Consider the following 14929-nt stretch of genomic DNA (forward strand, 5'->3'; position numbering starts at 1 on the left):
TTTTTACTTTTTTTTTTTTTTTTACCAGAGCACTGTTCAGCTCTGGTTTATGGTGGTGCCGGGGATGCCGGAGACTGAACCTGGGACTTTGGAGCCTCAGGCATGAGAGTCTGTTTCCATAACCATTATGCTATCTACCCTCTGCCTGACTTTTTACTTTTTATAACCTCAGTCATGATGGAAACTGACCATAACGCAGAGAATCCACGAACTTCACTCAGTGGGTTACATGTCAAAGTAAATTCAAGTTAAGGTGTAACTCAGAACTAATAGTGAAATTAAGAATGCTAATTTACTGAGTCTGAGTCAGGAAGTAAGAGAGATGATACTATTAGAAATGGTCATGTGTGTGCTCTACTGGGTACACCACCATGCAGCCCCCACTACTAGAAATGGAAACCAAGCAACACAGAACCAAGAAAGGCATCTTCAAGGGATTTTAGCAACTGCTGATGGCACTATAACATGGGACATTATGCTCTTAATGAACAGTTGGGTTTCAGTTAAGCCATGTTTAGTGTAGTTTTGAAGGCTGGGGAAATACATTGCACTTTAGAGATCTGTCTTGTCTTTTTTACTTTTTCTTTGGTCACCAGAGTTATTGCTGGTGCCTTATGCCTGCATGTTTTCACTGCTCCTAGGGGAATCTTTTCTTCATATATATATATTAGAGAGGAAGAGAGAAACGGAGGAGAAACACTATAGCACTGCTCTGTTGCCTGTGGTGCTTTCTCAGTATAGGTGTTTGTTTCCCTTTGGTGGTCAGCTAAGAACTAGGACCTGGGCCCTTGACATGATAAAGTGTGCACTCTACTAGGTGAGCTATCTCTGACCCTAGAAAAATTTCTCACCAAATGGTGAAAAGAAAGAAAACTTTTTTATTTTATTGCCACCAGGGTTATCTCTGGCATTGTTTTTTTTTCATTTGGTAGGACAGAAATTGAGAGGAAATGGGGACATAGAGAGTGAGAAAGAAAGCTAACACTGCAGACCTGCTTCACCAAGCCCCCCTGCAGGTGGGGAGCAGGGCTCAAATGCAGGTCCTTGTACATGGTAATGTGTGTGCTTATCCAAATATGCTACCACCTGGCCCCCTAAGAAAAAAGGTTTTTTAAAAGAAGCTACTTATTATCAGGAAGGATAAGAATTAAATAACTCTTGAACCATTAGCAATAAAGTAGGATTCTGACTTCTTTCTAGTGTCTTTTAAATTCATATACTGAGTATAAATAAAATTCATTTTTACTACTGAAAAAAACCTCATCTAAGCAGTACAAATTTGCTTTGTTTTATTCATCCTCATGAACACAGTAACTTAAAAATCAAATCAGAAAAATACTATGTATTCTGAATTCTCCAAGATCAAACTATATTTAGTATGATTTTTTATTTTGTAAGATGTACCTTGAGTTTCTGAGAATTCCTAATTTTGTTTAGTGTGCATTCATAATAATCATCTAATGAAAGGAACATTCTATTTAAGATGCAGAGACTTTTTTTTTTCAAAGCAACTATTATGGCTAATAGACTTACTACAGGCTCCTAGAGTTGGGATTGTTTTAGAATGTTTAAGCACATACTACTTTTAGAAATGATTAGAAAACCATGGATCCCTGTATTTATTAAACTGAATCACCTGGCAGTAAAATTCAGTTAAGGCTTTTGGCATTGGTGAAACTTCTTCCCACTCAGACCTGCTACTGTGATAGACCTGCACTTCATCTGTGATTTCATCTGGTGCATAGTCACCACCTAATATATAAATTTTATCTTCAATTCCAACGGCACCTGCATTAAAGCCTGCACATTCAAAGGATCCTTCACCCTTCCAAACACAAGTTTCTGGACAAAAACTATACACCTTATAGGTAGAAAGGTCACATATGTACAGTGTGCAATTTACTGGGACAGCTTTAATTAGTGTTGCATGAAAAAACTGTCCAAACTCTGCCACTAGTTCTGACCACTGATCAGTTGCAGCATTATATTTAAAAAAGCAATCAAGTGATGGATTGAAGGCATCTGCAATCTCTACCTCTGACCCAAGGACATAAATCACATTTTGACATGCACTTGCTTCTGGATAGTAAATACCTCTGGGTAAAGGGCTAACAGAAACCCATTCTTTGGAAAGAGGATTGTAAGACTCAACAGCTAAGAGGCTTCTAATGTCCTGTGCTCCTCTAGTCTTTCCACCTATGACAAATAATCTATTGAGAGCCATAACTGATGCATGCATGGTTCTTGGTGTTTTCATAGTTGATACCAAGAAGAAATCATTTTTGACTGGACAGTAGCACCAGGTTTGATCAGTGGCATCATGATACAACTCTGCAATATGAAGTCGAACTGTTCTACAACATGTCCCTTTGCAGCCTCCTGTCAAGAATATTTTCTCTCCATAACTGGACAGACTAGATCCTGGTAAGTCAGTCAGGTATGATTGTGGCAGTATTTTCCACGAATCAGTTTTAATATTATAGCAAAATGTATGTTGGTTTTCTCCGCTTTCCTCAGTTTTGTGAACAAATATATATTTTTCAGTTGTGGATGGCCGAGCATCAGGGAAAAGTCCACCAGAACCTTGTACACACTTAACTGCATCCACGACTATGTCAAAACAGTTAGCACTTTTAAGTAAACACTCTTCATTGAGCAGACAATCTTGAAGTGTCTCCTCAGATAACTGGTGCAATCTTACTTTTTTGATCAAGTGAGGCAGATGCTTTTGCCTTGATTCTAAGTTATGTTTAGTCCAACTAAGTACAACTTTCAGTACAATTTCTTCTTCAGGAACATTCAGTTCATCTGATTCCAGACATTTTTGTAGTACTCCAAAATTTATCTCCAAGAAATCACAAGACTTAAATAATAAAGAAAAGTGATGCTGTACAAAGTATAGTGCATGATCAAACAAATGGGCAGAGCCATAGCTGTCTGATAGAGATAATAACTGTAAGCAATTGACAAGATTAATACTTTTTATTAAAAAGTCACTGCAAGCTTTGGATAGGAAGGAAACTTGAAGAAATGATGACAACTGGAAGAACATTTCCACATTATCATCTGTTATCTTTGTTTTTCCTGTATAAGCATAGTCAAGAAATGCTTTTACTGCTTTCTTAGATAAATTAGTAATGGTAACACTTCCATCATCTCTTTCTTTCATGTTTACTTCAAACATAGCCCTGCAAAAGTAAAGAACACAGAAGAAAAAGTAAACAGGAATGTTTTACTCCATAATATTTTATTTGTTTATCATTTATTTATTTATTGGATAGGGACAGAGAGAAATTGATAGGAGGGAGAGATAGTGAGGGAGAGAGACACCTGCAGCCCTGCTCCACCACTTGTGAAGCTTTCCCCTTGCAGGTGGGGACCACGGGCCTGAGCCTGTCCTTGTGCACTGTAATGTGTATACTTAGCCAAGTGCGCCACCGCCTGGCCCCTCCATAACATTTTTTATATTACCTCACAGATGATTTCCTTTATCCCTGTGTTGATTTAAAATGTATTTTAAAAGCACCATAGTGATTCATTTTGATGTCGACAATAGTTATGTTCTATATTATTTATTGGTAAAACATGTTCTACATACACTATATCCTGCATTGCAGAATTTCCACATTATAACTGAGTTGTAGCAACTAATTTAAAAACCACAAAAAAAAATCCCAATCTTGTATTATGATTTGATGAGCTGGGACAGTCCCTTCCTTTCTTCCTTCCATAAGGAAACTGAGTCGCAAATAGACTAATGCACTGAAGCTCACCTGCCTAGTAAGTGATGCAGCTGGGTTTATATTGGGTGTGACTATTAAGATGCCAGTCATGATCTGTAATGAAGAGGGAACATGATGGATGTGGGGAATGAAAGGGTCACTTTAAAGAAAAATTAACTGAGGATGTGAGGAAGCTGGTGGAACTTGAGTAGCAGAGCACAAGACCACTAGGGCCCCAGTGTAAATGGGAAGAACTTAAGTTACTGGAAGAAGAAATGAAGACAATAGTGAAATCATATAGTTATACAGACAGCTGTAGCTTTCCTGTCCCAAATAAATTATGATGCAGTACTTCTCTGCTGCTCCCATAATCAAACAAGCAAACCCTGTAGGAAAAGGTGTTTAGCAAGCAGCAGATAGCAATCAACTTTGTTACAAGAAATCTATTAAGTTTACTTAGAAGACAATAAAGGTAAGAAATAACAACACATTGTTAAAATAAGGATTAAAGTTAGTCTAAGTTAACTTGCACCCTGGTGCTTGGTGCCTGCACTACATATCCATTACTCCTGGAGGCCATTTTTCCCATTTTGTTGCCCTTGTTGTTGTTATTGTTGCCATTGTTGTTGTTGTTGGATAGGACAGAAAGAAAGTGAGAGAGAAGGGGAAGACGGGGAGAGAAAGACACCTGCAGACGTGCTTCACAACTTGTGAAGCGACTCCCCTTCAGGTGGGGAGCTGGGGCTCGAACCGAGATCTTTACGCCGGTCCGTGTGCTTCGCGCCATGTGTGCTTAACCTACTGCACTACCACCGGCTCCCTCAGTATCTTAAATCTTACTCATTTAAAAAGTATTTTATTTGGGGGTCGGATGGTAGTGCAGCTGGTTAAGTGCACACACACACACACACACACACACACACACACACACATCAAATCTTTTATAGATTTTAAAGAGATTTTAAAATAACTAACTCAGAATTAAAAATAGAGACTGCAGGGGGGGTGGGTGGCAGCGCAGTGGGTTAAGTGCATGTGGCACAAAGCGTAAGGACCGGCATAATGATCCTGGTTGGAGCCCCAGGCTCCCCACCTGCAGGGGAGTCACTTCACAGGCGGTGAAGCAGGTCTGCAGGTGTCATTGATGTCGTTGTTGTTGGATAGGACAGAGAGAAAGAGAAGATAGAGAAGGGGAGAGAAAGACACCTGCAGACCTGCTTCACCGCTTGTGAAGCGACTCCCCTGCAGATGGGAAGCCAGGGGCTTGAACGGGGATCCTTGCTCTGGTCTGCAGGTGTCTATCTTTCTCTCCCCCTTTGTCTTCCCCTCCGCTCTTGATTTCTCTCTGTTCTATCCAACAGCAACAGTGGCTATAACAACAATAACAATAACAATGACAACAGGGACAACAAAACGGGAAAAATAGCCTCCAGGAGCAGTAGATTCGTAGTGCTAGCAGGAGCCCCAGTGATAACCCTGGAGGCAAAACAAACAAAAATCCCCAGAAAACAGAGACTGCAAACTCCTGTGGAGGGAAATATTGACTACAGTCATATGAAGGGAATAGTTATCGATATCATAGACGCTGAGGAAGACATAGTTAAGGTCGAGTACCTGAAAAAGTCACTGCATGCTGCTAGCACACAACGATGACAGGGGATTACTTCATCTTTCACAATTATTTTAAAATCATAAAAGACGTTCTGTTCCCTAAAATTCTGTAGTACACTTAAGATTCTCTGTCCATGATCTTCTGATACAAGGAAGTTATTCTTCTCAGATGAAATCCCATTACATGAGTTTTGTTGACTAAAACCATACGAGTTATCCATAGCCATCTGTTCTTGGGACTAGAAAGAAGAAAAAAAAAAATCTTTGATGTAGTTGGGTCCTAGTAAAATTTCCAGATTCCAGAAGTTGCCCTCTTAGTGTTAATTATACAAAAATGTTTACTAATTGAATTATAAGATAATAAACCTTGATATTTACTAATAAATTCCTATTGAATGTTTTAAATGAGGCATTCACATATAGATGTATATGTAAATATGTATGTGTGTATCTCTAAAGCATAGAGTTATGTAAGCTGTATAAATAACTTACATAGGACTTCAACTATACTACTGCTACATTGAGTGGTGTTATTATATAGTAGTTATTTGGACATATACCTAATGCATTCCTCTGATTCCCATCCATTTTCTTCAGGTAGCAAAGTAGATGTCAGAAATATTGATCTTGATGAATAGGTATGTGCCTTAAGAGATTTTAAAAGTGAATTGATTGGGGAAAGAGCAGCATGTTAGATTATATTAGGTAGTTATAGCCTCTAGTAATGAAAAAAAGCCAGGCATAGTTCCAATTTGGTCTATTTGAAAGCAGGAAGGAGAGCAACAATATAATCTTATTAAGAAAAGCCTTTTAAAAATGAAGTCAGAGAGGGCCAGGCGGTAGCGCAGCTGGTTAAGCGCATGTGGCGCAAAGCGCAAGGACCTGCTTAAGGACCCCGGTTTGAGCCCCAGGCTCCCCACCTGCAGGGGAGTCGCTTCACAGGTGGTGAAGCAGGTCTGCAGGTGTCTTTCTTTCCCCCTCTCTGTCTTCCCCTCTCTCCATTTCTCTCTGTCATATCCAACGTCGACGACAACAATAACATTAACAACAACGATAGACAACAAGGGCAACAAAAGGGAAAAAATGGCCTCCAGGAGCAGTGGATTCATAGTGCAGGCACCAAGCCCCAGCAATAACCTTGGAGGCAAAAAAAAAAAAAAAGTCAGAAATTCAAGAAGCTTAAGGTCTGGTAATTATTTTCTCAAACTGCAGGTTCAGCTCCAAGCATAACAGTTTGTACCACCAAAGATGTGATGTGAAAATAGGCAACAAGGTAAGAAATGCAGACTGGGAACTAGTAGAGTCCGAAAAGATAAGTGTACTTCTGTCCTGACTATCTCTTGTTGTGCAAGTCTCTGCAAAATGCAGCAATTTAAGACAGTGTATTATCTCTAGTGGGTCTGAGTGTTATGCTGGAGCTTCTCACTCGAGACTTTCATACTTGAGTCAACAGAGCTCTAACTGAACTCACCTGAAGATCTGCTTGAGTCTAGTATGGTTTCTTTATTCACATTTCTGATGCTTCAGATGAGATGGCTCATCAAATAGATGTGACGTCCATCTCCCAGTGCACTCTTGTCTGTGGCTAGCTTATGCTGCTTTAGTACATAGTACTCTTAGGGAACCGGACTTCTACCATGGCATCCTGCTTTTCCCAGAGGGAGTGTCCAAAATGACAGGTAGAAATACTCCAGAGTGTTCCTATAGCATAGATCAATGCTTCATTCTAGGAGAGAAACAACTGCTTGCTCTGTAACCCAGTGCAGTAACCAGAGCTGTGTGTAGCTATTTGAGTTTAAATGCATGACAAAAGTTATCCTTGATTGCTCTAGCCCTACTAAGTCAGTAACTGTATATAGTATGATGGTTGATTATTTTTTATATCAACATTGCTAGATCACAGGGTGCCCAGATATTTGATTAAATATTATTTCTATGTGTGTTTTGTGGGGCTTTTCTCTACGAGATTCACACTTGACTCCTGTGGACTGAGTAAAGCACAGTTTTCTTAATGTGACTGTGGCATCCAGGCCACTGGAGGCCTAAATAGAATCAAAGATGGAGTAAGAAATAATTGTTTCTCACTTGACCCTCATCCCTCCTCTCCTCCCACACCCCCGGCCTTCAACAGATCACATCTGTCCAGGTTTCATCTGGTGTTTTACCTTTCCCGCCTTGTTTCTTAAGTTTCACCTATAAGTGAAATTTATCTTTTCCCTTCTGACTGATGTCCTTCCTTCAATCTCATCCAAGATGAGGCAAAGGAGAAGACTTTGTAATTCTTTACAGCTGAGTAATAATTCTATATTCAATTCTATATATGTACCACAACTTTCTTAACCACTCAACTGTCCTTGGACATCTGGGTTGCTTCTAAGTTTTGTAAACCACAGTAACAGATACACACAGACTATTCCATCCAACAAAAGCATAATGTGTATACTTCTCAAGCACACAGAGAATACTTCCAGTAACAAATGCTAGACCACAGCACACATTTTAGCAAATGAAGCTAATTGAAACCATACCAAAGTTATTTTCTGATTACCATGGAATAAACTGGAAATCATTAGCAGGGTAACTGGAAAATTAGCAAATACAAGGAAAAAAGACACTATAATACTGCAAAAAGAAGAAATTTGAAGTGTTTTTTATCTTTTAGATAGAAAGAAAGAGAACACACCCACTATAACACTAAGGCTTCCTTCAATGTGGTGAGTGGGGAATGGGCCCAAACTTGAGTTGTACACACAGCCAGTCAGCACACTATCTAAAGGAGCTATTTTTACCAACTCAAGATTTTTAGTTTGAAGACAAAAGAAAAAAAGTTATAGAATATTTGTGGGATGTAGCAAAAACAGCTATAAGACAAATCTTAGAATGGTAAACAAGAAAATTGGAAAAAAAGAAGAAATTTCTTGCAAATAAAAAAAAATGGTCACAAATAAGGGATTTAAATTAATGTCTTAAGGAACTAGAAAAAGTCACAAGTTAGCAGAAGGAAGGAAATAATAAAGATCAGAGCAGAAATAAATGGAATAGAGCATAGTTGAATATATAGAATTTTAAATCAAAGAAGAGACATTGTAACTAACATCAAAGAAATACGAAAGATCATGAGACAATTAAAAATTATATACCAACAATCTGGAAAACTACTTAAAAAACTGTCAGCTTCTAAAACATGCAACCTATGATGACTGAGCCTTGAAAAAATAAAAAGTCTGAAACATTGGTGATGAGGAAATTAAATCAGTAATAAAAAACTTCCCAACAAAGAAAAGTCCAGGACCAGCTAGTTTCTTGGCTGAATTTTACTAAACATTGAAAGAAGAATTAACATTAATCTGCACCTTTTCCAAAAAACATTAAGAGGTAAGAAATATCAGACATGAATTTTACAGGGCCAATATTATTATGATACTAAAGCCAGGAGGTGATGACAAGGAAACTAGATGTCAATATCACTCATGAACACAGATTAGAAAATTTCGGCAAAATACTAGCAGACTGAATTCATCAGCAGTACAATAAAAGGCTCATAAACCCTGATCAAGTGGGTTTCATTCCTGACATGCAAGGATGGGTCAACATAGGTAAACACACAAATGTGAATGATCCCAATAATAGAAAGAAAAATACAGATTCTATCAATAGATAAAAGGAATCTCACAAAATGCAACATTCATCATAATAAAAATTTTCAACAAATTGGGTCTCAGAAGTATACACTGTAACAAAATAGAAGCCACATATGACTAGCCCACAACTAAGGTCACACTCAGTGTTGCAAGTCTTAAAGCCTTTCCTCTAATTGGGAACAGGATAATGATGGCATTTACATCATTCCTATTCTATAGATTAGAAATCCTAGCCAGAACATTCAGGCAAGAAGAAAGGCATCATTTGCAGGAAGAAAGAAATAAAATTGCTTTTATTTGCAGACAGCAGGATTCTAACTATAGAAAATTCTAGAGACCTCACTAGAAAACTTTTGGAATAAGCAAATTTGTAAAATTTCAGGACACAAAGTCAACATATAGAAATTAGTAGCGTTTGTAGCTACCAACAATAAATTATCTAGATATAATAATTTATTGACTGTTTAAAGAAAACATCCCTTACTTGTTTTCTTTCTTCCTTCCTTTCTCTATTTTTCACATGATAGGGCAGAGAGAAATTGAGAGGGAAGGGAGAGGTAGAGAGGGAAAGAAAAACACAGACGCCTGTAGACTTATTTCCTCCCTGTAGGTGGGGAGTGGGACCTTGAACCCAGGTCATTGAACATGGTAGCCTGTGTCACAGCTCAGTGTGGTGCACCACTGCCTGGCCCTCCCTTCTTTCCTTTCCTTTTCTTCCCTTTCCCTTTCTTTTCTTTTCTTTTCCCCCTTTTATTGCCCTTGTTGTTATTGCTGCTGCTGCTGTTGGGTAGGACAGAGAGAAATCGAGAGAGGAGGGGAAGACAGAGAGGGGGAGAGAAAGACAGACACCTGCAGACATGCTTCACTGCTTGTGAAGCGACTCCCCTGCAGGTGGGGAGCTGAGGGCTGGAACTGGGATCCTTAAGCCAGTCCTTGCGCTTTGTGCCAAGTGCCCTTAGCCCACTGTGCTACCACCCGCTCCCCACTTATTTTCTTTATAAAGAAAACATTCCTGTTTACAAAAGGAACAAGAAAAAATAAAATAAATCTAATTAAGGAGATGAAAGATCTCTAAACTGGAAAACATAAAATACTGATGAAACAAATTGAAAAAGACAAAAATAAATGAAGAGATACCTCATGTTCATAGTTTGGAATACTTATTTTAAAAATGTCCATATTATTCAATCTACAGAATCAATAAAATCACCATCAGGATACCCATAATGTATTTTTACAGAAAAATCAACCCTAGATTTCATAAGGAACTACAGAATACCCTAAATAGCCAATAAATTCTTAGAAACATGGATAAAACTAGAGGTATGATACTGTCTGATTTCAAACCATGCTGCAAAAAGCTATAGTAAAAGCAAGATATTGGAATAAAGACAAATGCATAAACCAGTAGAACAGTATAGCGAGCACAGAACTAAAGCTTCACTTATATAGTTAACTAACATTTGATAAAGAATTCAAGAATACTTAGTGGAAGAAAGGTAAGGGCCTCAATATTTTATCCCACTCTGCAGGAAATCTCCCCCCCCCCCCAGTATCTTCCGTCTTTAAGCAAACATTGAACAAAAATATCTATCATATGACCTTTCATTCTTCCATACCTAGCATCCTATTTTCTGTTCACTAATCCAAAAAATTTCCTCAAAGAACTGTGTATAGCAGCGACTCCACCAGTTACCTCAGTCTACTTCAACCACGTTTATTATCTCTTTTGCTGAAACTATCCATGTGAATGTCACCTTACCACCTGGTTGCAATCAAATGCTAACTTCTCTCTCCTCATCTTCACTCTGGGGATTCATATAAACTAGTTAGTCCTACTTCCTTTTCTGTGCCCAAACAGCATTCAAGTTTCCTATCTTGTCAGATCTTCATTCTCAGATTCACTAGGAGTCCATATAATGCAGTGATTATCGACATAGTCTTCCAGGATTAGTTCTGAAGATAGTTTAGGAGTGCTCTGGCAAGAAGTGCAAGCTTAGGAAGAAGACAACCCCTATTCTTGTGCAAGATGATCATATTTCAGGTGAGAAAAATGATAATGGTTCAGATTAAAGTGTAGTTGAGTTAGAGATAGATGGAATCTAGCTTCATGTTAGAAGTAGCATCACTAGAACTTTGGAATATATTAGAATATAGGAATAGAGAAAGAGGGGCTGGGTGGTGGCTCACCTGGTTGAGCAACATGTTACAGTGGGAAAGGACCCGGGTTCAAACCCCTGACCCCCACCTGCAGGGGGAAAGCTTTGCAAGTGGTGAAGCAGGGCTGCAGGTGTCTCTCTATTTCCTCCTTCCCTCTCAATTTCTGGCTGTTTCTATCAAATAAATAAATATAATAGAAAAATTAAAGAAAGGAATATAGAGAAAAATTACGACATCTTATTTTGAGTAACTGGTAGGATTAAGTATTCATAATATCTTGAACAAATTTTTTTATTTTTGCCTCCAGGGTTATCGCTGGGGCTCGGTGTCAGCACTACGTATCCACTGCTCCTGGAGGTCATTTTCCCCATTTTGTTGCCCTTGTTGTGGTTGTCATTGTTGTTACAGTTGTTGTTGTTGGATAGGACAGAGAGAAATTGAGAGAGGAGGGGAAGACAGAGAGGGGAAGAGAAAGACAGACACGAGCAGACCTGCTTCACCCCTTGTGAAGCGACCCCCCTGCAGATGGGGAGCAGGGGTTCCTACAGGGATCCTTACACCTGTCCTTGCGCTTTGCACCATGTGTGCTTAACCTGCTGCACTACTGCCCGAACCCAAAGAACAATTTCTTAAACTTGAGTAAAGTTTAGATTGTGATTCAGTAACATCAAGCTAAAAACATCACTGAGCCTTAGTGAGTTGTCTCATTTGATACCTCTCTCTTGAAACTGATAACCTGGGAGGTGTTATGTGATTTACTCAGCATCACACAGGACTCTCAGACTTACTAGAATAGGATCTGGTAGGGGACTACTATAAAGTTGCTGCACCACTTATTACTTTAGTCTTCCTTTGCTTCCAACCAATGTAGTAAAAAATACCATAATAAATTGGGAGTGGAGTTTACTGAATAGTTAAGCAAGTTACTATCTCCACACTCTGTAGTATCTTAAGGGGAAAAAAAATGAAGGAAGTTAGATAAAATACAAATATCAGTACTAGCTTATAAAGTGAAATCTATTGTAAGCAGTCATCATAACTACTTGCTGATATAAAGAAGATATATAAGAAATTCCCTGTCAGTAGTTTGCTTTCTGTTCAAGGTGGCCATTTCTTTTCTTTTTTCTTTCTTTACTGATAGAGGCAGAAATAGAGAGTGAGAGAGAAAGGGAGACTGCTCCACACTCAGGAAGCTTTCCCCCCTCACCCCCCTCTTCAGGTGGAGACCAGGGATGAACTTGGGCTCTGAACCATGGTAATGCCTGTGCTCTAGTGGCTGTGCCACCTCCCAGCCCTACTTAATACAAGTTTCAAGGCAGTACTAGAATGAAGGATGACTGAAATATATTTTTTTTGTTTAAGTGCTTTGGGTGCTCCATTAGAAAAGTTATGGTTTAAAGTAAACCCCAAAGGATTGACAAGTTTTTAAAAAGCAGGTGAGGGAGTGGTGGGCGGGTAGTGCAGTGGGTTAAGCGCACATGGGGCGAGCAGCGCAAAGACTCTGGTTCCCCACCTGCAGGGGAGTCTCTTGAACAAGCGGTGAAGCAGGTCTGCAGGTATCTTTCTCTCCCCTCCTCTATCTTCTCTTTCTCTCTCCATTTCTCTCTGTCCTATCCAGCAACAACGACATCAGTGACAACAACAATAACAACGATAATAAGGGCAACAAAAAAGGAAAAAATAGCCTCCAGGAGCAGTGGATTCATAGTGCAGGCACTGAGCCCCAGAAATAACCCTGGATGCACAAAAAAAAAAAAAAAAAAAAAAGCAGGTAGGGAAGGAACTTAAACCTAGCATTTGCACTAGGGTACCAAGCTTGGGTAGGACTAAGGGGCAGGAAGAGTTAGCTTTTTAGATAGATTATAAAGAGCCATTTGTCTCTGGTATGGCATGGGTGATACAGAGGGACAATGTGATAATGATGGGAATAGAATGTTCCAGGCAGAGAGAACAAGTACAGATAACTACTCTAGCATCTGACTCTGCAGATTGAAAATAGAGATGAGTTCAATGTAGTTTAAAAATAAGATCAAAGGGCTGGATGGTGGTGCACCTGGTTAAGAGCACACATCACAGCACACACAGACCTGGGTTCAAGCCTCTGGTCCCCACCTGCAGGGGTAAAGCTTCACAAGTGGTAAAGCAGGGCTGCAGGTGTCTCTCTCTTCCTCTCTCTCCTCCTTCCCTCTCAATTTCTAGCAATCTCTATCCATAAAATAAAGATAATTTAAAAGACTAAAGAAAAAGAAAAATAAGATCAAGTAATTTCACAAATTATCTTTAACTGTCTCCAAAAGTAGTAATATGTATTGTACAGGATATATAAGATGATGTATTATATATATCAGACCTTTAGAAACAGAAAATATGTCACAATCATTAATATATATCTATCTGGGGTCAGGTGGTGGCACACCTGGTTAAGTGCTCACATTACAATGAACAAGCCCCTGTTCCCCACCTGCAGGGGTAAACTTCAGAAGTGGTGGATCAGGGCTACAGGTGTCTCTTTCACTTTCTATCTCTCCCTCCTCTCTCAATTTCTTTTTTCTCTATCCCATAATAAAATCAATAAATATATTTTTTTTAAAAATCAGCTCAAAAAGAGAGTTAAAAAATCATGATGCTCAGATATTTAAGTTAAAAGTGGAAAACTGAGTTATGATTATAGTTGGTAAGGGTGTTAGATAAGGTTAAGTCTACCTTTTACTCTGTGGAACTTTATTATTTTTGCCATCAGGGTATTGCTGGAGCTCAATGTGCTTGCATGGATTCACTGTTTTCAGCAGTTTCCTCCCTTTTTTCTTTCTTTTTGATAGAGGGAGATCGAGAGCGAGGAGAGACAACTTCAGTATTGCTTCCCCACTTGTGAAGCTCCCCCCGCCCCCAGCCATCCAGGTACCCAAGCAGAGGCCAGAGGTTTGAACCTTGGTCCTCTTGCATGATATGTGCTATCAGGAGTTACCACCTGGCCACATGCAAGAAAGAAATACATATATATGCTTTTTTATGTAGCTGTATCTGCCTTGGGACATTCAAGCTTTCTGCTCATGGCAAGCAAATCTTCAATATGACATCTCGCACAGGGTTTTCAGTTAAGTCCCTTTGAAGATCTGTGTGTGTATTCGAATTTCCATCTACTTGGGAAAGGGCTCTGGGTATCCGCAAAAGTTAGTGGAAGCAAGTACTGATAAAAACAGAATAGAACCAATTCTAGGATTTTAACAATCCTTAGGTAACTATGCTAATCACACCTCCTGATCCTTAGTTGACATTCCCTGTCGCCAGAAGGAAGAGGATAAGTTAAGTCCAGCCCTATGGCATTCGACCTATCCACCTTTAGGCATTAAAGCAGTTTTTTGCAGAGATCAAAATTTCCTCAGGCCAGCAAGAGTTCCAAAGAGTGGCCCATAGTCTGCCAAGCAACTTGTTTCTACACTGGAGATACCGGCAGGGCCTTTCTTGCTCTGTGGGGAAATAGCCGAGCTCCAAAGGGCTCTGAAATGACTGACTTGGTCCTGCTGCTTCTAGCGCAAGCACATGTGCTGGGGAGGAGTCCATGAAGCCCAGAAACCGCGGCCGGGCAGAGGCCAGGCACCCGGCCACTTGCTGCCGCTGTGCAGGGTCAGCATCGGTCAGCCCCATTGCAGGCTGACGTCCCCTGGGCTGCGGGTGTCAGGGTGGGCGGCTACCCGGGGTGCAGTGTCCCGGAGGAGGGATGCGGGGTGCAGATACGGGTCGTCGCCGAGCAGCACCCTGGGCTCCGGGGAGCACCCTCATCCCTGCCCCGCACAC

At 39.8% G+C, this 14929-nt stretch overlaps 1 protein-coding gene and 1 long non-coding RNA gene across 4 annotated transcripts in view; one reads left to right on the forward strand and one right to left on the reverse strand.

Moving 5' to 3' along the window:
* Positions 1 to 14233, forward strand: part of LOC132534959 (uncharacterized) — a 54766-nt gene extending 40533 nt beyond the window's left edge. Inside the window, exon 5 of the long non-coding RNA XR_009546728.1 lies at positions 13954 to 14233. This is a non-coding gene — a long non-coding RNA (uncharacterized LOC132534959). The remainder of the gene's footprint in view (positions 1 to 13953) is intronic.
* Positions 1 to 14929, reverse strand: part of KBTBD3 (kelch repeat and BTB domain containing 3) — a 15196-nt gene continuing 267 nt past the window's right edge. Inside the window, exons 1-3 of one of the 3 annotated variants that reach the window (XM_060179764.1) lie at positions 13838 to 13965; positions 5337 to 5572; positions 1 to 3188 (exon numbers count right to left, since the gene is read on the reverse strand). In XM_060179764.1, coding sequence (XP_060035747.1) covers positions 1586 to 3188; positions 5337 to 5560 — 1827 coding nt within the window. In that variant the 5' untranslated portion in view covers positions 5561 to 5572; positions 13838 to 13965 and the 3' untranslated portion in view covers positions 1 to 1585. Of the gene's footprint in view, positions 3189 to 5336; positions 5573 to 6804; positions 7333 to 13837; positions 13966 to 14929 lie in introns of those variants that run through there. The other 2 variants (XM_060179765.1, XM_007520638.3) reach the window with 2 other exon arrangements.

This window comes from Erinaceus europaeus, chromosome 20, assembly GCF_950295315.1.
Source record: "Erinaceus europaeus chromosome 20, mEriEur2.1, whole genome shotgun sequence".
NCBI lineage: Eukaryota > Metazoa > Chordata > Mammalia > Eulipotyphla > Erinaceidae > Erinaceus > Erinaceus europaeus.